We start from the raw sequence: 23,577 nt of genomic DNA on the forward strand, positions 1-23,577 counted from the left end.
ATAAGTTTACTTATTATTACTATTATTATGTTCAAGTTCACTTTTATATATTTTTTGTCGTGTTTTGAGGTTATTGTTTACAAAAGGAAGCTCTTTGGTCAATGGATGTATTTATCTGCACGTGTGTGTATTATTTGACGCCATGCCCACGTCACGATGACGCTAAGCTCTACCTTTGCCTTCACTCTCACAACACTGTTTGATCCTTCAGACTTCAAGCATAGAGCAGTGACACAACTTATCAGGAGTCAGACTCGACAGACCATTCACAAAACCCCATCAACAACACAACAACATATCTGGGCTCACTTCAGCCCACTTCTCCAGTTCATCCTCTTTGACTCACTGTGCGCATTTTGTTCTTGCGGTTTTTCACTTATGTCCCGCAAATCCAGCGATGACTATAATCTGCGTAGTATGAGCAATCTGATGGGCGAGAGGAGGAAGCGAGCGTCGGATGATGGAGAGCGGAGTCTCATCAAGGCTCCGTCCAGCGCGAGCCTCAGCAGCGCCGGTCCATCAACAGCGTCTCCTGCGCCCGCGGACCTGGAGCGCGCAGCGCGCAAACAGTTCCAGCAGGATGTCACGCCGGGTTTCGTCTACGTGCTGGCCGCGTTCTCCGCGATCGGCGGTTTTCTGTTCGGCTATGACACCGGGGTGGTGTCCGGAGCGATGCTTCTGCTCAAGAGGGACATGAATATAACTGCCCTCTGGCAGGAGCTGCTGGTGTCCGGGACTGTTGCCGCGGCGGCGGTGTCCGCGCTGCTCGGCGGGTGTCTGAACGGGCTGTTCGGGCGGCGGGTGTGCATCCTCACGGCTAGCTTCACCTTTGCAATCGGGGGGATAGTGTTGGGATCTGCTCCTAATAAGGAGGCACTGCTGGTTGGACGACTCATAGTGGGACTTGGGCTTGGTAAGTGAGACACACCTGAACGATGCTGATGCATACAGTGTGCCCTTGACATCAGAAAAGTTACTAAACGTTTGTTTGGTGTCTTGCTATCATATTGTCTTTCAATCTTCTGTTGATTTATGGGAAACACTTTACAATAAGGTTTCGTTTGTAAACATCAGAACTTCTAATCTTATTCTTTACTAACACATTTGAAAGATCAAATGTTGCATATGTTAACATTAGTTTATGCACCTTGAACTAACAAGATCACTTGTATTAACTAACATTAGCATATGTTAAAAAATTCTGTAAAAATATATTGTTCATTGTTATTCATGTTACGTGAGACGTTATTGTAAAGCATTTCCGATTTATGTATAATAACATTTTTAAAATGTAATGATTATATCAAGCATATGCTATATAAATATGTGGTAAAATATTACTACACTGTAAAAAGTGGTTAATCTGCCGTTTTTAAGAGCTATTTCTACCTCTACCTCCATTTCAGGCTCTTAAATAGCCTAAATTTAGTCAGGTTGATTTAGTCTTATTAAATAACATATTGAACTTGAATAAAACCAAATAAAGCACTTTATAAAGTTACCTAACAAAACAGTTTCTGCATTTTTCAAGTGCTTTTTTAGATATCGGCGACATTGTGTTTTGGAAATGGACAGTACATTGGTAGCGTTCTCTTTCAAACTCATTTCAGACTGTTTATTTTCAAATTAGTCTGGCAATTTAAGCCCTGTGCACTGTAGAAAATAGACACCTTTCGCAGTAGTTTATGTAATGTTTGTCTACCAACAGTGTTCAGCAGTCTATACAAGGATCACAGGAGAACTGTACATTTAGTACATTTATTTTGGTATTAATCTGCTTATTGTTTGTGTTTGTACCATGATTTTTCTTAAAACATCATGTCTAAAAAATATTTAGTGCGTTTGATGGTCTTAACCATTTTAATCACAAATCATTGTTCAGGGAATTAGCAAGAATTGCACAAATATTGAAGATAAATTAACTTGCATGGAATATCCTTCCCCATCTTGCAGACAGCTTTTTACAGGAAGAAGAGTCAGTGTTGTTCCACTCAATGTTGATGACTTCAAACAGTTCATGAGTAGTTGAAAAATGTCTCCCAGTTCATTTGAGTTTAACATGAGACCAAATATTCACTATAGGGTTTAAATATGGACTCTGACCAGACACCGCTCTGGAGCATCACCATGCAACTCGTGCTTCATTGTGATTCATCACTCCACAAACAACTTCCCATATTGTGCCAAAAACATCACAGTCTCCATTTACCAATCAGCACACACACTTCATTACTGTGAATCCCTTTCGACTGTACCCACCTTTTTCTTTCTCTCCATGACGCTTTGTTTGAATTATGGGAGTAACTTCCGTTAAACTGTTAACAATTGGTAAAAGTTTGCTTCACCCTATGAATGCAATAATACGAATTTTCAAAAACTGGGTACATTGATATAACATTATTCTACACAGCTTTAAACCATCGGAAGAAATTAAATGGACACACAAAGTGTAAAAGCATTAACAAATTACCACAGACCATGAACAACCCCTGATTATTTCCACAGAAATATTAGGGACATGTTGTTAAATATCGCTGTAGTAATATTTATGTCTGCATTATTTTTGAGTGGAACTTCCCCAAACCGGAAGTGCCTCCAATAATCTAAAACACAGTAGGCTCATTAGGAATAAGGTGAATTTGAGTTATTTCTGTTTTTCGTCTTTGTGTTGTCATGTGGCCTTGTTGAAAATTACCTTTTTTTGGATACCTTTGTTCTCTTGCCTCTTAATATGATAAATAAGAGTGTACTTCTTTCACATTTCCTTTGTAATCATCTACAGAACACTAGACTAGCAGACATGGACCCAGACATGGACCTTCCAGCTTATTAGGAAACACTTAGGCGCAATGAGACAGTTCTCTAATTTATTTAGACAACCTGGGATGCTCTAATTTGGACCTTACCTTCATTCTCACAATGGAAGAAATCAGGCTAGACCGCCAAGTTTAGCCTTTTCCTCTTCCTCACCCATGGCCACTCCAGCATGTTATTCTAGCTCTCCTAACCTTTGCAACTGATTCCTTCTACAGTGCTCCTTAAGCTTTGAGATGCACCCCAACCACTTCCTGACTTAGAAGGCTATGGTGGTGTATATATCATGTCTCTTCTGCTCGACAAAGTAGTGGGGGTTGACTATTTTGGGTCAGGGTGGTCCAGTTCTCTAATTCGCTAGTGCTTTCATCCAAAAATTCTGGGATTAGGTGGTCTTGGCTACAACACTAGTAGATGGATCTGTCACCTGGGGTAATGCTGTTCTATCCCGAAAACAGCTCTCTCCCTGTGCTTTTTCTTTTTTTGTGCTGTTCTTTTAAAAAAATTGTCCACAGCAGTCCAGAATTATGACATAGATAAACGTAAGCTGTTGACTATCAAGATGGTTTTATAAGAATGGTGGCAATGGTTAGAGGGCCCCAGCACCTCTTTCAAGTCATCACAAAGTACCTCTGTTCTGACAGGAGAATCTCTGCCGGTTTGCTGGACACCCTTCTTTAGACCATCCCTACTCTACCCAAATTGCACATAAGTGCCAGAACCACTTTACCACTCTCTCCAGAGGTGTTGGCACTGACCCAGAAGATACCGGTGGCTCCATCTCCTACACAACATAAACAACTATGTTCTCGCATTGTTCCCATATTGAGTGCACCATCACCAATGTTCCTTGATAGCTGCCATTATATTATTTTTATGTAATCTTGTTTAGGTTATCAGAATCATTAATAGTTTCTGTTTCATGATGGATTTTCGTAGTTTAAGATTAAAAGTTTGGGACATGGGTAAAACATCAAAATCTTTACATAAAGGGCAACTTGAAAAGTAACACAAATGTGTGTGTGTGTGTGTGTGTGTGTGTGTGTGTGTGTGTGTGTGTGTGTGTGTGTGTGTGTGTGTGTGTGTGTGTGTGTGTGTGTGTGTGTGTGTGTGTGTGTGTGTGTGTGTGTGTGTTTTGACTATATATCTTTTTTTGGACTATTTAACATCTGTTAGACTATTTGCCTTTGAATAATGACTCAAATGCACACAGTTAGGTTATTTAAAATGTGTTCAATGTGGAAGATTTTACTAAAGGATTGTAGACTGTCTTTTTAATTGCTTTGCTTAAAGGATACCAAGTGAGTCATAGTGTGTGTAAGATCACAGGCTTTGATAAAATTTCATGCAGTGCTTCATTGAAAATTCAGAACTATTTTTAACTCGGGCAATTAGTACAGAGTCATAAGGATTCACATGATTTGACTGGGCTGTAAGACTGACAGAGCTTCACTAGCTCAATTGGCATTTCTCATTAATGATTGTGTGTACCACAAGGAGCTTCCAAGAATGAGCTGAATATCCCACGAGCATTTGGAAAGAGCAATTTGGCCTGATGCTTATTGTCTAGGATTACACAATGTCATTAAGGAAGATTGGTGTTTTCTCAATCCTTATAATGTCGGGGTGAGTAATGCTGTCTTGATTTCTCTAATCCAGAGAATCACCATTAAAATGTGGACCATAATCCATATTCATAATTTTAAAGGTAGGCTACTATTACTTTTTTCTTTTAAAAGTGGTGGGGGGTTGTGCTCTTTTGCCAGTAAGCAACCAACCAGAAAAACTGGTAGTGTTCTAGTAACCACCCAGAACAGCATAGCAACACCATGGCAAACAGTCACAACACACTAATATCTTGATTGTTGCTGCGTCCAAAATCATATACTGTCTGAGTAGGTACTACATTTAAATTTGAATTTACTTTGCGATCGTTAAAAAAGTATGCTCTATATAGTATGAATAGGGGTATTATGAATGAATTTCGGATGTACTGGATCCGCCATGTTGTTACAGTCCCGTGACCTTATCACCTGATCGTATCATTTGCGTAACTTCACATCCATTCATAAATCCTCTCCCATGGCTTCATGGGATAGTAAAGTGTCCATCGAATGCGCACTTCGGAATCTCATCGGAAGTAGGTCACCCGGGGACTTTTCACCTACTGTTTTTCGAATACTATGTATTTTCCGCATACTAAATAGTAGGGAAGTATTTGTGTGAGATTATGTGTAGCAATCTTTGTCTTCATGAAGTATGATAATGTTTTCAATTTCATTTTTTTCAATCTCTATTTGCAAATACCTTTCATAAATAAATTGTCTTGTAACTTTCCTGAAAGGTCATTTTTCTGATAATTGAGCACTGACTTCTGGTTTAAGCAATTGAGCCCAATTACTTCCACACTGACCTTTGCAAAAACACAAAACCAGTATGGAGTAAAAGAGGGTCAGTTAAACCATCAAATGAATGACATTTCCTCAGCTCATTATCTTTATTTAGCAGAGCTATGACAGCAAAACACTGTATGTATGTGTTTACTTTATGTTCAGTCTGTATACTGTAATGTGAGTCAAGTCATTAATGCAGTGTTCAGAAAGTCAGTCTCAAGGCATTTGGCAATTCCTCACCCTAACAATCCTTCAAACCAGGCGCAGATCTTAGTTCCAATCACAGATGGTGTAAAGTAGCAGTTCATTTGGCTTGGCGATGTCTAAGCCAATGGTGTGATCAGAGAAGAAGCTAAGCTGTTTTGGCAATCGTCTGCTGTCTCCATGACTCCACTGCCCTTGTGGAGCGAAAGGCCATTAGAGCGATGGCCTCTCACGTTGAGTGTCTGGGGTAGACCGTTGAATGAAGTGGATGTGTTTTTCACTAATAATAAGGGACAGCTACAGCTTCAGTGTGCAGTCTCACACTAATGAGTCCGCTCTCTTCTTATGCAGCTAAAGAACAGTAAACCTAAACAAAAGCAATACAAAAACAAGACACCACTTCCTCCAACTGACTGTTATATCATTAGGGCAGATATGATGATATATTGTACTCAGGAAATCTTATTTTGTATTATGATATCAGTAGATTGATACTTGCTAAGTATTCCCTAGTGCATTTAAACGGATTTACTAATGGCCCCCTAATGTTGAAATATAACTCTCACTGTAACTCTCATGCAACATTGTTAACATTGCAAATTGTGATCCAATTGTTTATTGTGTTTTCAGTACACATTGATGTTCTGAAGTGAAGTGAAGTGAGCTGCCTCTCTGTTTACATGCATATCTCCCTTCTGACCTTCTGAAGCAGCTTCCTAACCAAGACAAAACCTCACAAGTGACTTAATGATCTACTTCAGGAGTTAAACTTTATTACCAGCAGACCAGTAATAACTCTCTGCAAGATTGAGATAGATAGATAGATAGATAGATCTATCAGTAAACAATACATCTAAGATGGCGGATGAAGTGAGAGCAATGCTGATTATAAATATATTTCATTTAACACTGGAATATACAAGTAAAAATAGTTCTGTATCCAAAATAAAATGAATATTTGTGTGAGCTATATATGTTGATGTTTTGAGTTATGCTGGGTTATGCTGTGAGAGTATTGTATTGGTTGATTAGTAACATGCTAACATCAGAATCGGCTGGAATCAATTGTTAGTCTAGTATCCTGTGTAGGGATACTAGACTATTTGTAGGGTGCAGGTTTGATTTAGTATCAATCCAGGATCAATGGAAAAACATGGCTGTGGCGACATGATGATTCATGTGTGTACTGCAAAACTTTCAAAGTGAAAAGTTGAGAGAGCGGCGGTAAAAATTGTATATACTTTTATCCAACAGATGAATGTGAATATCTGTCAATGTTTTAGTATATTGGCTGGTGTGTGTATCACAGCATTTCGGAAATTAAATGCCACCTACGTTAAACCCTACCCAAATCCCAGTTAACAAAATCAAACATGAGATATAAGCCATTTACTGAAGCAATCATACCATTTTAGCTATTGTGACTCGTCTTTCATAGTACTTGTTCCTGAACACTCTACGCCGTAAGTGCAATGCTGTACCAGGTAAGCTACCGAACAAGATTAATAGTAGTTTATGTAGTAAAATCTAATTAGACTTAGACTTACTTAAAAAAAAAAAAGCATGCAAAACGATTGCCTTAAAAAATACAAGTGAAGTGAAATAGGAATAGTTGTGCTAACAAATGCTTAGTTGGTATAGTTCACTTACACATGAGTTCTAGTAACTAAAAAAGAACAGTAGAGAGTACTTGATAATTTACTTTAGATTTACTCTTGATTTAGTATAGCTACCATTGTCGTTACCATTGTTGTGTTTTGCATGCTGAATGTTGAAGTTTGTGTGTGACTCAAGCATGGTCAACTGCAAGATATTGTTACAAATATAGATGGAATATATCAACCCAATTAAACGTTTCACAAGGTGTTTATGACAAGCATTAGCAATAAAATTGTTAACGATCATTATATGACATGAAGGGAATTATTACATAGGTTACTTTTAAAAGGTGACTTTTAACTATACTGTAGTTAATTATTCAGTCAGAAGCTAAGTCAAGCACTGTGATTGTGATTACTTGTTGCATCGTTGCATCAATATTCCAAGTGCCCAACCAAAGGGAACACTGACAAACTTTTTGTTTGTTTTTGCTTGACAAAAGGCACTCGAACCAATCAATTAATCATAACTTGAATTTTCTGAGTAAACAAGGCATAGTATGTGAATAGTACAGATTATTCGATTTTTACAATTAAGACATTAAGTAAAGTTAACTCAAAAGTGTTAATTAGAATCACTTTTGGATTTTACAGTACAAATCATGCACTATGGTGAAAGCGTTTTGAAGTCATAACATAAGTATTAAGAAACCACATGAAAATTGTCTTAATTAATCAATAATCTACACTTTTTAATCGTAATTTGTGTAAATATAAATACAAGTTGCTGGTGTTTTACTGTTCATTTAAGTTGGAAATTGCAGTGAAATGTATGCATAGGCAAATTCTTCCTATGAGTTTAGGTTGGTTAGGATGCATTCATAGAAGGTAGCTGCTTTTTCAGACTAGGTTTTGGAACAGGCCCTTTGAGACAGCTGGGCGATTCTTGGTTTCATTGGATATGCAAATTATTTGATGTTTTGTCCCTCAGTGGCATGTATGAAAAATGAGGTGGCTTGTTTTCGCCACATACAGACAGATATCATGCTCCTCACCGGCATCTTAGTCATTTCGAATGATCCTTCCATGTGACATGTGGTTTTCCCACATGTATAAAAAAAAATGAAGGATTGTCTGTGAGTAGCATTGTTGGATATATGAAACACTTATACGTGAGAGGGGAATACATCCATCACTCATGTGAAGTCAGTGTCTTTCAAAACGTAAATGAAATGCCAATAACAGCTGTCTTCTCACAGTATTGATTAACCTCCTTGTGAGGCAAGCAGCGAGGCGTTCCCATGGCAACAGGTACGTTGTCTGCCGGGCAACGAGAGCGACAGTGAACTGGGCTATTAATAGACTTTATAGCGAGCGGTTATGTCGTAGACCTTGTCAGATAAATGTGGGCATGCATGGACTTTTTGTTTGTTCTCCTGTGTAAATATCATGTGAACACCGGTCCTGCCTAACCACATCACACTTCAATTTCCTCCCCATCCCATTCTGTTGGAAGCAAATTCACATTTTATGGTTTCCCTGCGATTCCAGAAATCACTTGCTTTTTGAACATTTGCATAATGTGACACATCTGTGATGTAATTGGTGGGAATGAAAAGGATGTGGCCTGGCTGTATCATCTCTTGAGTCCTATGTGATTGACAGGGAACACGGGCACACAAAGCATATTCACCATGCATCTCAAATATTATTGCGTGTAACCCTCTGACAAAGCCCACCAAGATGAGGTCCTTTGTAGATCTGAGAGACAATGTCAGTGTAATAAGGCTTTCAGTGTTTGGGGATTTATTATGTGGTGCAGTACTAGATTTAGACTCAAACAGCATTATTGGCATGCTTACTCACTTAAACATTTTCATTTTTTCTTTATTTTTGTTTATTTATTGATAATATTATTATTCAAGTACTATAGATTTTTTATACACTACTATACTACGAAAATGTTCACCACCAAAACATTTTATAATTTAATGACCCCATTATCACATTTGGCTGTAATAAATTGCACTTTAATGATAAGTCCAAAAAGGAACATACAGGAGGATCACACATATGTATATAGGCTAATAAAACTCACAACCAAAATTCAGCTGCGTCCCAATTAAGAGATTTCATTCTTCGAAGGGCGCATTTCGAAGGCTGAGTGCGTCACCATGGTGCGACGAATACTGTCCCGATTCAAAGACTCCCTTAAATGCGGCCTTCGTTTCCTGTGCAATGAAGGACACAACAGATGGATCCTTCACGGCCTTGTCTACCCCATAATTCACTGCGCGCCAGTGATGACAGGATTTTTTTTGAGAGAGAGAAATTGCAGAAATACACTTTTAAACGGAAGTATTGTGCAACTTAATAAAATATCTGATACAAATGTAAAAAATAAAAATAAAAACTTTGAAGAGGTTCCAATTTTTACTTTTATCTTACAAAGATGCGATTATATTTAGTTTATACTGTTTATACAACAGGGCTAAAGGCGCACTGGGGTAAAAGCTTGTCTGGCTATCACCAGACCAAGCTCAATTTAAGATTTAACATTGGTCTGGGGAGTCTGCTCTGTATTTTCTACTGCACAATAGGCGTGATAAACGAGTATAATTCAAATGGCTCTGTACGCAATTGGATAATCCTTCAACCAATCAGACTACAAGAGGCGTGATCAACGGGCAACGACTCACCGCTTCTCTATGCGCCGGCCGTGGGCGTGGAGCCGGTCGCGGGAAGAACGTCCAGCCCGCTCAGGCCGCTGCCAAGCCAGGTGGCAAGCGCCGTCGGAAGAGACCCTGAGACGGGCCGCCCAGAGATGGAGGAAACTGCTCTTCAGGAGATGGCTGCAGCACCACTCCTTCCCCCGGTGGAGGGCCGGGGGAACCCCATTTTTCTTTCTGTTCCGCCACTGGCCCCAGTGCCACGGGTTGGGGTGCCACGTACAACGGGCTTGCAGTATCGGGTCTGTGGACGGGGCCCCAACTGCAATGGCATATCAATTGCCTAGAGTTGCTGGCAGTTCGTCATGCTCTCAGCCGCCTCAAAGGGTCGCTCAAAGACAAGCACGTTCTGGTCCGGACGGACAGCACGACGGCCGTTGGGTACATCAACAAACAAGGTGGTCTACGCTCCCGCCGTTTGTCCCAACTCGCCCGCCATCTCCTCCTGTGGAGTCAGAAGCATCTGAGGTCCCTTCGTGCTATCCACATTCCGGGCCTGCTCAACCGTGCGGCCGACGAGCTGTCGCGGTTGCCAGTGCTTCCCGGAGAGTGGCGACTCCACCCCCAGGTGGTCCAGCTGATTTGGAGTCGCTTTGGGGCCGCACAGATCGATCTGTTTGCCGCCCACGACATGACCCACTGCCAGTTGTTCTATTCCCTGTCCGAGGGGACCCTCGGCACGGATGCACTGGCACAGAGCTGGCCCCGGGCTCTGCGCAAATATGCGTTTCCCCCAGTGAGCCTTCTTGCACAGACTCTGTGCAAGGTCAGGGAGGACGAGGAGCAACTCCTCTTGGTAGCTCCGTACTGGCCCAACAGGACGTGGTTCCTGGAACTAGTGCTCCTCGCGACAGCACCTCCTTGGCCCATTCCTCTGAGGCAGGACCTTCTGTCTCAGAGACGGGGCACCCTATGGCACCCGCGTCCAGACCTCTGGAAACTCCATGTCTGGTCCCTGGACGGGACGCAGAGGTTCTAGGTGACCTACCGCAAGCGGTAGTCGACACCATCGCTTCCGCCAGAGCCCCCTCTACGAGACGGCTATATGCGTTGAAGTGGAACCTGTTCGTCGACTGGTGCTCTTCTCGCCGAGAAGACCCCCGGAAGTGTTCGATCGGATCTGTGCTATCTTTTCTTCAAGACGGTTTGGAGAGAAGGCTGTCTCCCTCCACCCTCAAGGTATATGTTGCCGCCATCGCCGCAAGCCATGACCTCATTAATGGTGAGTCCTTAGGCAAGCATGATCTGATCGTCAGGTTCCTAAGGGGAGCGAGGAGACTAAATCCTCCTCGCCCTTCTTCTATACCCTCTTGGGACTTGACTCTGGTGCTGACCGCACTTCAGAGGGCGCCCTTCGAGCCTTTACAGTCAGTAGAGCTTAAGATCTTGTCTCTAAAGACAATACTCCTGATTGCATTGGCCTCGGTTAAGAGGGTAGGGGACCTGCAGGCATTTTCGGTCGACGAATCGTGCCTGGAATTCGGGCCGGGTGATTCTCAGGTGATCCTGAGACCCCGGCCTGGATATGTGCCCAAGGTTCCCACTACTCCCTTCCGGGACCAAGTGGTGAGCCTGCAAGCGCTGCCTTCGGAGGAGGCAGACCCAGCCCTAGCTTTGCTCTGTCCCGTCCGTGCTCTCCGGACTTACGTGGACAGAACGCAAAGCTTCAGGACCTCAGAGCAGCTCTTCGTCTGTTACGGAGGACAGCAGAAGGGAAAGGCTGTCTCCAAGCAGAGGATGGCCCACTGGATAGTGGATGCCATCGTCTTGGCGTATGAATCCCAAGATGTGCCCTGCCCACTCGGGGTTAGAGCGCACTCCACCAGGGGTGTTGCTTCTTCCTGGGCGCTGGCTCGTGGCGCCTCGCTGACAGACATTTGTAGAGCTGCGGGCTGGGCGACACCCAACACGTTCGCTAGATTTTATAGCCTGCGTGTAGAGCCGGTGGCTTCTCGTGTGCTCGCTTCCCATAGTCAGCTTCACTGAAGTGCCCGTTCTAGTGTCAGCTTGCTGCGCCATTCCCTTCCCCTGGAACGGATACGTGCGCTTATTTTCTCCAGTCGAGTTCCCCAGGATAGGCGAACCCTGTTGAGTCCTCCGCACCCCTCGGCAGTCGGATGTTGCGGAGCGTCCGACGCCAGGTCTGGCACTCGTATGCATTGGTGGAACTTGTGTCAGGCTGGGTTCCGTATGCCGTGACCCCTACGGCGGTCCCTTACGTGTATTTCCACGGTACAGCTCCCTACGGCGAGCTCGTGTCTTTCCCTTGGCAGAGTTCTCTGCCGTCTCAGTACGGTGTCGTCCCCCGCCTGCATTAGGCCGGGGCCTCCCCTGGGACTCCGTATGTTGTGCTGCCCACGGCCAGCCCATACGTGTTCTCCACATGGTAACTCCCTTCGGGCATGATGTGGCTCCCGCAGCGTCCTTCGGGCACGCTTTCCCAGCGTTATCCAATCAAGTCTGCTGAATGGGTCTTGCGGAACAGCAGTATGACTCTTCTGGCGTGAATCTTCCCGCCCGCTTCAGAACGGGGTCTGAGGGGCTCTCGCTGGGCGCTGGAAGTGGTAGTAACTGTGGCGTTTTCCATAGGGATCCCAATTCGTCGGGTTATTACCGACGTACGTCGTAGTGACCGACTGAAAGGGAACGTCTCGGTTACGTATGGTAACCCTCGTTCCCTGAAGGAGGGAACGGAGACGTACGTCCCGTCGCCACAGTTCCTTCCATCACTGCTTGGCCGAGTCACTGGTTCGGCTCCTCAGTGAAAAACGTCAGTGCGGTGCTCTCGCTTCCTGTTCTCGCTTCCTGTCCGCGGGGCGGAGCGCGAGATGCAAATCTCGCACGCCAATTGTTCATTGGCCTGTTCTTAAGTTCTCGAAGCTGATAGGGGCTCTCTGAAGTGATCCCAATTCGTCGGTTATTACCGACGTACGTCTCCGTTCCCTCCTTCAGGGAACGAGGGTTACCATACGTAACCGAGACGGTTTCCAGACTGAGCTAAAGGGTGAAATCAAATCGCCGGCAGATCAGGCTGGGTTTACCCAGTCTAGGTAAAAGCCGCATTTGATATTATTTTCCTCTAAACCACTAGATGGCACAAAAACTTGCTGCAGCATTTTCCAAAACATCTGCTTTTCAAGACACATGAAAGTTTGGCTGATCCTTGACGTTTGTCATAGTTCCTGTCTGTCTCTGTTGTTTTTTGTACTTCCTGGTTTCAGTTATCACATGTTCCTTTGTCTGAGTTTCCCGCCACTTGTCTTTTTCCTTAGTTACCCTCATCTGTATCACCTGTGCCCCTCGTTAGTTAGTCATCTGTGTTTGTATTTAAGTTCCTCCCATTCCTTCAGTCTCGGTCCGATCTCGTTTGTGTACGTTATGTATGGTGTGCTACTTTGTTCTATTTGAGTCTTCTGAGTATTAAACGTTGTTTGAGTATTCTACTACCTGTCTTTGCCTTCCTGCCTGAGCACACCCGTAACAGAAGATCGGACCAAAACAGCAAGAGGACCTCTCTTGGATGGGTATTCTCCTGGTCCCAATCTCTCCTGAATCCCTAGAGGAAGGCGGTTCAGCGGAGGACCGCCTTTGGGGAATTCGACAGCATGGTCGCTCACTGGAGAGGTATGTAGAGGAATTCTCTGAGCTAGCCTATCTGGTGAACTGGCCAGATGCGCTGCTTAATGCGGTTTTTCTGATGGGCCTGGACGAGGACACTATTCGGTTCCTGGAACCTGCCTGTTCCTTTTCCCTAGTCGAGACAATCAACCTGGTTTTGTCCCTAAATTGTTCTGAGTTTGAGATAATAGAAGAGGTTCCTATGAATATGTGTCTTCATCGTCCAGTCCCCTCAGAAAAGCTCGCTGCCTGGTCAGTTCACCCTCAGCCAGTTTCCTCTGCATATCCCTCCAGTGGGTCTGCCGGGAAGGTCCTGCCGGTTGATAGACTTTGGGAGCAATCTTACCGCTCCGTGTTTCCTGGATTCCGCTCAAGCACTCCTGGATTCCGCTCCAGCTTTCCTGGATTCCGCTCCAGCCCTCCTGGATTCCGCTCCAGCTCTCCTGGACTCTGCTCCAGCCCTCCTGGACTCCGCTCCAGCACTCCTGGACTCCGTTCCAGCACCCCTGAACTTCCTGGACTCCGCTCCAGCCCTCCTGAACTCTGCTCCAGCACCCCTGAACTTCCTGGACTCCGCTCCAGCACCCCTTGACTTCCTGAACTCCGCTCCAGTACCCCTGGACTTCCTGGACTCCGCTCCAGGCTTCCACGAGCCCGCTCCAGCCTTCAACGAGCCCACGAGGCCGCTCCAGCCTTCCACGAGGCCGCTCCACCTCGCAGGACTGTCCCATTCCACAAGCCCTCCAGTCCTGCCCGGAATTTCCCAAAGAAAGTTTTGGGGGGGGGGCTATGTACCTGTGGGTGGGAGACATGTGGGTGGCACACATGTGGGTGGGCCTCTGGTCCCGCCAAGGCGCCCAAAGACTCCTGTCCCACCAAGGCGCCCAAAGACTCCTGTCCCGCCAAGGCGCCCAAAGACTCCTGACCCGCCATGGTCGCCCACGGCTCCTGACCCGCCATGGTCGCCCACGGCTCCTGACCCGCCATGGCCGCCCACGGCTCCACCCTGGAGGCACCCCAGCCAGTCAGACCCCAGTGCTCCCGTCCTCAGGACTCCAGGGTAACCACCCTCCCTCCCTCCCTATTTGTGTCTTCTACGGCGAGAGGACGCGCCTATCGGGAGGGGGGCGTTATGTCATAGTTCCTGTCTGTCTCTGTTGTTTTTTGTACTTCCTGGTTTCAGTTATCACTTGTTCCTTTGTCTGAGTTTCCCGCCACTTGTGTGTTTCCTTAGTTACCCTCATCTGTATCACCTGTGCCCCTCGTTAGTTAGTCATCTGTGTTTGTATTTAAGTTCCTCCCATTCCTTCAGTCTCGGTCCGATCTCGTTTGTGTACGTTATGTATGGTGTGCTACTTTGTTCTATTTGAGTCTTCTGAGTATTAAACGTTGTTTGAGTATTCTACTACCTGTCTTTGCCTTCCTGCCTGAGCACACCCGTAACAACGTTATTGTGGACAGCAGCGCAAAGTTGATTCTGTGCTAAATTTGATCTAATATTGAACTTAATGTTGTAGATTTAAGTAGAAAATGAGAATCACTAAAATTATTGAATATATTTTGAGACAAAGGTTCCCTTAATGTTTGTAATTAAAGCAAGTTTTTCAATAACGGAAGAATAGGTAAAGGATATGTAAAAGTATGGTGTTTGGGGTAAAAGGCACCCCTGCTGTTGGGCATTTGTGATACTGGACAAATGAACAGAATGAAACTCAGGGCTTAAATACATGGGGAACATAATCAAGGTGAATAGAAACAGGTGTGTGGAAACTAATTAATAGCCAGGGAAATTAACTAGGAACTCAGGCAGGCAAAACATGAACAGAATGCACAGTGAAAATGAAACCAAAACAGACTACACTCGTTACACCCCTATGCCATTCCAAATCCATTCATTCATTCATTCGTTCATTCATTCATTCATTCATTCATTCATTCATTCATTCATTCATTCATTCATTCATTCATTCATTCATTCATTCATTCATTCATTTATTGAGTGGAACACAAAATCATTGAATTGAATTAGTCAGGAATATACTGGCTATAATGAAAGTAATTCGAGCTTGGGCTGTCAGCCTAAAACAAATAATAAAAAAATAAAAAATAACAAAAAACTTTGGAATTTGTGGAATATAGTGTACAAATAATATGGGATACTTTATGATTATTTTACGAATTTTTTAGTAGAAAGTAGAAAGTACTTTCTTCAACTTTTGTTCCTCAGAAGAAAGAAAGTCATATGCGTTCAGAGCAACAGGTTGAGTAAAGGATTTAATTTTTTAAAAATTTACTTATTTCTAAGGAGCTTGTGTGTTTGTGCTCTGGGCACAACTTTCTAACCACAGCATAGATTTCAAAAACAAACCTTTGTAATAAAAGACAAAAGTGCGTAGGTAATGTATTTTCTGTAGTGCTTAATCATGTTTTTGTCTTCTTCCATCCATTCCATACAGTATACTCTAATGTTAAAATCCTTTTCAATGTAATACTTTGTATATAATAATACTTTATCATGTCAATATGGGCACTAAAATTGTATTATCTAATTAATGTTTCAAAACTGTTACTGCTTATGTCCACCATCATCCCAAAACAAAACAGCAGGAGCAACATACTGCACTGTAATGTCTTATAATAAGTTTCACATCTGTGGAATGTGAGCAGCTAATGGAAAGATTCCAAACCAAATGGAAAACAACCAATATTTGACTGCTATTTATACATCCGTTTAGGTATTGGGTCCATGACCATTCCTGTGTACATCGCTGAGACATCGCCACCCCACCTAAGAGGACGCCTGGTCACCATCAACACACTGTTCATCACAGCTGGACAATTCATAGCCAGCCTTATTGATGGGGCCTTCAGCTACATGCAGCATGGAGGCTGGAGGTAGGAGCATCAAGTCTTTGGGTTTTAATGGCAGAATTTGCATTGAATCTTGAATTCTGAGATGTGAGCTTGAAGTCTGATTCGAGTGTGATGAGAGAATGAATTCACTGTGTGGATTTGTCTACCTCTCTGTGATGTGAACGTCAACTCTACTGGAAATAATCGTCCTGTAGGGCAGATCCTGTAAAAAATGTCATTCTCACTCTCTTTAGCCTGTCACAATAAACCTTCAAAAAAAAGCAAAATAAATGTTAAACCAGCTGTAAAATATCCCCCTCACCATGTGTAGCTGTTGCTATGGGAAATAAAATGTTATAAATGTGTACTTAATGGAAATGTTGCCATTTATTTACTCTTATGAACTTATGAACTTTTATTTACTTTTATGACTTTTATGAAGGTTTTTTTTTTTGAAGGTTTATTGTGACAGGCTAAAGAGAGTGAGAATTACATTTTTTACAGGATCTGCCCTACAGGACGATTTTTTCCAGTAGAGTTCCACAGCATCAAAACCACAAATCGCTCTATGTAAATGAAGGGATTACTGCCTAACCAACACATTATCATGATAATTTGTAGTAAATAATGATACAAAGGATGGCTAGGTTCATACAAAAAATTAGAACTGTTTATCCTTTATTTATTGTATTACAGCCATTAAGTTTGATGTTTAGATTGAATGGTTAATACCTTAATAACTGTTAATAACTGGTTAATAACTTAATGACAACTTGTCATTAGACCAAGTTGGCTTAACTGACAGATATTTCTGGTAAAGATTTAAAATTTTATTAATTTTCTCAGAAATGTTAAGCACAAACCTTTCTGTTTGTCTCCACACATTGTAAAAAATGAATTTGTCTAAATTTTTAGTTAAATATGGGTTGTTAAAATTAGTTAACTACAGTACATTAGTTAATTTGAACTAACAATGAACAATTACTCGTACAGCAATTATTAATCTTAGCTCATGTTAATTTAAAAAAATTTCCACTTTCTGTTAGTTATAAGTAACTTTGTAACTAAATGTCTACATATCAACTAACTCCCAATAATTAGAAACTACATGTCAACTAACTTTCTTTAGACTGTTAGTAGAGTGTTAGGTTTGGGTTTGTAGAATAAGTTTACATGCACTTGCAAAGTTACTTATAGTCAATAGAATGTCTGTTAGGAGAGCATCAAAATAAAGTGTTAGCCAATATTAAGCAGACAGTCTACTAATACTCTAATGAGAGTTAGTTGACATGTAGTTGCAAATTAAAGTTTTCCAAAATAATGCTGTTTTAGTTCATAAGTTTAGTTCATCCAACTTATACCATTAACGTCATGTTATGTTCACATCAGAAGTAGTTTCAAAAATAAACTAGCAACAAAGCGTAGGCACTATGTAATCTTTCAGCAGCTGAGGAAAGGATACGTGACTGAGACAGAAACAATAATTATTTTCTTCTAATTTTGTGCATCCTCAATTAACGCATTGTTTCTTTTTCATCTGTGTAGGTATATGCTGGGTCTGTCAGTGGCCCCTGCATTGCTGCAGTTCCTAGGGTTCCTCTTCCTACCAGAGAGTCCTCGCTGGCTCATTCAGAAAGGCCTTACCCAAAAGGCCCGGCGCGTGCTCAGTCAAATCCGTGGCAACCAGAATATTGACGAGGAGTATGACACTATCAAAAGCAGCATTGAAGAGGAGGAAAAGGACTGCGGAGGAGGTGAGAAAATAGTCTTGCAAACACATGCAAGTAGCTCAAAGAAACACAAATATAGTCTCAGTTCACTGTTTTCATTAAATTATGGAAAGTACTCAACTGCTCATGAGAACACCATGTGGATATTGGCAAACTTAAGAAGCTTTCACATTTTCAGCGATTTGCAGCATAAATGCACCCGGAATTCTTTCATTTTAAATGGGAATTGGTGACATGAGATGAAATGAATATCAGAAACTGCTACAGATGCGACAAAGTGATCAAAATTGATGCTCAATAAGTCTATAACTGCTCTGATTCATTTAGTGAATGAGTCATTAGACTGTTTCAAACCAATTACTAATGAGTTGAGTCTTTTTAACCAATACATTAAAAAAGAACTGTCCCATAAGTTTTATTTGTTAAGTATTTTGCAGTAGCACTGCATATTCAGTAGTGACGCAATCCCAGTATTCTGGTACAGTAAGGTGTCCAATTCTGCCCCTGGAGGTCCACTTTCCTGCAGAGTTTAGCTCTGCTTATCACACCTGGAAGGTTCAGGTGTATTTAATTTGGACCAAGGCTAAACACTTTTTGGTAGAGTGTTCTATGTGCAATGGTCAAAGAATGCAGAGAGCAGTTAATGGAACCAAATACCATGAAAATCATTTGTTTCCAGTAGTCGCAGTTGTCAACTATAACAACTACAAATAGGATACATAATCCGTTGTCTGATACAGTTGGATACTGCCGTTGACTAGGAACACCTACTAGCAACCAAAAGTACAGCATTTTGGCAACCTCAGTATCAAAGCATTTTTATCCTTATGAAAACAACAAGAAAAACAAATCAAAGTCAACGAACATGTGGCAGCAAGTCTCACACAGAATCCAAAAAGCTTGGGAAATGGAGATGTCAAGAGTCAAGGGACAAGAGGATCTTGAAAAATGAATTGGTTCTGTCCCTAATTACCTCTGATTCAAAGGTCACTAACTACTGGCTGAAGAGGTCTTTACATCCCACTTTTCTCTGCAGAGCTGAAGGTGAAGGAGACCCTTAGAGTTTTCAAGCTCTATCCAGAACAACAGTCCTATTGTGGCACATACGAAAATGCCATGTTGCTGATTTTTATCCGTTACAGTCCAGGAGGTAACCCGGTGGAGATGAATGGAAATGAAAGGGGAAGTGTTTTCTTAATGCCAAAAAGAACATGCATGGCACACCAGCAATAAAAACCCAAAGGGGCCACAGGTGTTCATGAACCAAAATTCATTTGAGTCAACCTATAATAGTCAAGTGCAATGGAAAGCAACATTACCAGCAATTCAACGGCACAGCAGGGCGGAAACAACTGAATAGCACATGTACTTGAACAGCATGTTTAATCCAAGCAAATCTAATAGGCCGTAGGTGGAGGCAATTACTAACCATGGGAAGTCACCCACCCCCTTACCAGCCCTTATACAACCTCATTTACTAACCAATCAGTCATAGTCTCCCCGACCTTATAGCCACTTTAGAACATCTAAATATGATAGACACTTATGGGATGTTCATCAGAAAGAAGATCCTTCATCCAGGCTAGGCATCCAGGTTTCTGGCCTCAGCCAAGTCATTGTGAAACCAAACCATAAACTGAAGACCCTATGGACATCATGGTACACCTTTCAAGGAAACACATACATTTTATGGTCCTGCAGCTGTCATAGTGATGATGTCATGCTCTCACCGCTCAAATGTGAAAGGTCAATGTTCATGGGTTTCAAATGGGCAAATGTTAATTACTGAGACAGTAGGCAGTAGTAACAGGAGCTGAAGTAATTGCAGTGATTTGTTCTTAAGGGGTGTTTGGAGAGAAACCAAGTCATTCATTTACTGTTAGAATTGGCCATTTTAAGTAACATAAATGACAATGACTGTTGGTGATGCAACTAAGTTTAGCAGTTCAACCAAAGTCCCTTTTAAGAAAAGTCTGTTCATGCTGTGGCCACATTTGCATGCCCTATTTAAAAAGCCAGCATTGCTAATCACCAGCAATACGTTATGTTTTGCATGCTGGGACCAGAATGGGATGCTTGTTGCTGACTTGCTGGTCCCCAACAGCTACACTATCTCAGTTTTGCTTGAGAACAGAATGACTATGCTGGTCTACCAGCTAGACCAGCACTATACCACCAGCATAAACCAGCCTGGACTAACATGGAATTCATGCATGTTTCATCTTATTCAAAAAACATAAAAAATCTTCCCGATCAAAAACTTTGAACGGCAGTGTATATTCCTTGGTTCAACAATTTAGCTGCTAACTGAGCAGTTAAGGGTAAGGATATGTTTAAGACTACATTTTCAGACAGGAATGTTGTTCCTGGATCAACAAAATTGCAGCCAGCTAGACCAGCACAATACCACCTGCATAAACCAGTCTGGACTAACATGGAATTCATGTAGGTTTATGCTGGATCAACAGGGAATGTGTATGTGCCATCTTGGTTTATATTCCTTGGTACAAGCATAGTGTGGTAGATTTTCCCCTACGCACCTGACTTAAGTTTACCTGTGGCGTCCCCAGTTGACACCCAATACTTATACACTATCGTGCATCTACAGTCGGCAACCTGCTTCGAGTCGGTTGATGTCTCTCGCCCTTTTGAACAGTATCACTCAGGAATAAGATATTTATCGAAGTGCTCCAGTAAATGATTTTTTATTAACAAGGTTCGGGAGGAGCACGTTCAGATAATTGACACAAGTGGAGAGCGCTCAGCCAATCAACAATAGAGTTACACAGCAGTCCTACCTCCGTTTGTTGACAGTTATCAGCATCCCTCCACCACCCCTTCTCCACACTTTTAGTTCTAACCACTTACATACATGGGGGGGGGGTACTCTGGGTTCGGGCCAAATTCCGACCTCAAAGCCCTCCCCCCGGACAGCACGCCAAGTACGGATTTAAATGTACTCTCTATAAATTATATGTAAGTGTGAACTCGTGAAACACTATCACTTGACAAAGAAGTAAGATCTCTAGTGTCTAACCTGCTGCACAGCAATGACTCCAGCAAGTGCCCTTGAAATGCTTATGAGATATGAGAGTTCTCACAACATTCACAGAGAATCTCACCAGCAAAGAAAAATACAGCAGTTTATAGATAGACATACATACGCAGTAAAAATAACATGACATATTACTCATGATCTCATTATCCTCTAATATGATTGGTTCAATCTGAGCAGAACAGCACCCACCCACTCCCTATGTTACTGGCAAAGCAAATTTAGAAATCAAAAACATTAGAATCATCAAAAAAAAAATCATGGGGTGGGTTATTAGTTCATTTTATTACTCAAAGTGTCATTACATTTGGAATAACTGTCTAGCCAGTATCTTTAAAGTTTCCACTCTTTCGACACACTAACCTTAGGGTACATTTTGTTCTCAAGTGTTAAATGTTAGGCCTGTAAGGAAAAATAAATGTTAGTCACAGTTAGTCAAAAAAATGTAACCACAATAGTCATGCTGTTCTCAAGCAAAGCTAAGCTGATCCACCAGCACTCCTGCTTTCCATGCTGGGGACCAGCAAACCAACATCCCATGCTGGTCCCATCATGCAAAACACAGGCTACCTTATGCTCACGACCAGCAATGTTTGATTTTTCAGCAGGGTTAACACAACAGAAAACAAAACAAGACGTAACATTACTCATCTCAACAAAATGACTCAACTTTTGTACATTCGCTTGCACTGCTCCACTGTGAATCCCACAGTCCTCTGCACAAGCCTGCCACTCAACTCCCACAGAGAATGAATTGAAAACACCTGCCCAGCCCCATTCACTCCACGCCTGTGAATAGTAACAGTGATATCAGCGTAACAGTTCACATGCACCACATAATATCATATCAGTAGAGTATATAATTATATTTGCATTGCAATCATGATGCGTTGTCCTACTGTGCGGATTGCATGTTGTTCTGTTTTTGTTTGTCGTCTCGTTTGTTTTGATTGTTCCTGATGTGAAACACCTCGGAACTAATAGAAAAGGAAACGGTAGATGTGGACAGGATCAAGGGAATTGTAATGAGAAATATGTCTAAATGAGGTGACACTGTTAAACCTGCCATCTGTAGTCGCAATGACGGAGACAGCTAAACGGAAACATCACACAGAGACACAGTAAGAAAAAGAAGCGAATCAGCGAGAGGAATGAGAAATGTAAGACCTTTTCCTTGGCCTTTTTTAATAAAACCATGTTGATTTGTAAGGATACAACTAAGCATTATTACACTCCCACTTGTGCTACTGTAGGCATCTGAATATTAGCATTAGCATGACCATGCTAAAGCTCCTATTTTAGCTTATTGGGAAAATGTGACTTTGACGACATTACTACAAAATTGATTTTATGAAGTTGCTTCTTGCGCATTTTGCACATTTTTCAAAGTTACGTAAGTTTGCTGTACATATAGACTATGTTGCTAAAAGGCTAATGCTTTATCGCGTTTGAAAATAACGTACCACCTACACTAAACCTAACCGATAGTTAAAGGGTTAAAGGTAACACACACAGTTGCAGCCTCATGTTAATCTTGAGTACCTACAGAGTAGCATTGCATCTTTCATATCTCAAAAAAGTCTTTAGTTTTATTCGATTTATAAAAGACAGATAAGCTGTACCGACTCTTTCCGCAAACATCCAAACTCGTAGAGGAGTGCAGTGGGCGGAGCTAAAGAGACACATACACACACACACACACATGTTGGGTTTTCATGTTTTATGGGGACTTTCCATAGGCGTAATGGTTTTTATACTGTATAAACCGTATTTTCTATCCCCCTACACTGCCCCTGCCCCTAAACCTACCCATCACAGGAGACATTCTGCATTTTTACATTTTCAAAAAACATCACTTAGTCTGATTTATAAGATGTTTTCCTCATGGGGACCAGCGAATGTCCCCACAAGGACGAGGATTTCGGATATTGCCATCTTTGTGGGGACATTTTGTCCCCATAACGTAGGGATTACCAGTCCACACACACACACACACACACACACACACACACACACACACACACACACACACCCACACACACACACACACACACACACACAATACATTCGTGGCATTATTCCTCCCTGGATAACTTTCTATTCACTATATGTTCGTGTTGTTTTCATTATATGCACTTACGTGCCGATTGCCAACAAAACACAGACATTTGATGCATTTTCAACTCGTGACCAGGAACAAACAAACGATACTCGGTTACTTAACGTAACCTCGGTTCTCTCTAGAAGAGGGAACGAGTATTGCGTAAGTTCCTTACGCTACGGGAAAGTATTCTTTCTTCGAGATTTCTGAAAAACGATACTCGGTTACTTAACGTAACCTCGGTTCTCTCTAGAAGAGGGAACGAGTATTGCGTAAGTTCCTTACGCTACGGGAAAGTATTCTTTCTTCGAGATTTCTGAAAAACCCAAAATTATCCTTAATTTTGTAACATTGTCAACGCAGTGCGGCAGCCTGGCAGACCATAGCAGGCTATTCCAGCGTGCTATTGGCTGCTCTGCTGGCAACTGCAGCAGCCTATCGGTGAGCCCGCGTGACGTGGCGACCAATGAGGGCGCTTCGCG

General features: G+C 42.3%; 1 protein-coding gene across 1 annotated transcript in view; it reads left to right on the top strand.

The window, feature by feature from the left end:
- Positions 1–378: 378 nt before the first annotated feature.
- The window catches only part of slc2a13a (solute carrier family 2 member 13a), a gene marked incomplete at both ends in the record, with an annotated part of 107,891 nt that continues 84,692 nt past the window's right edge, over positions 379–23,577 (top strand). The window contains 3 exons of the mRNA XM_079816911.1: positions 379–913; positions 16,092–16,251; positions 17,755–17,963. Coding sequence (XP_079673037.1) covers positions 379–913; positions 16,092–16,251; positions 17,755–17,963 — 904 coding nt within the window. The remainder of the gene's footprint in view (positions 914–16,091; positions 16,252–17,754; positions 17,964–23,577) is intronic.

Source organism: Gobio gobio (genome assembly GCF_949357685.1).
Source record: "Gobio gobio genome assembly, chromosome: 5".
NCBI lineage: Eukaryota > Metazoa > Chordata > Actinopteri > Cypriniformes > Gobionidae > Gobio > Gobio gobio.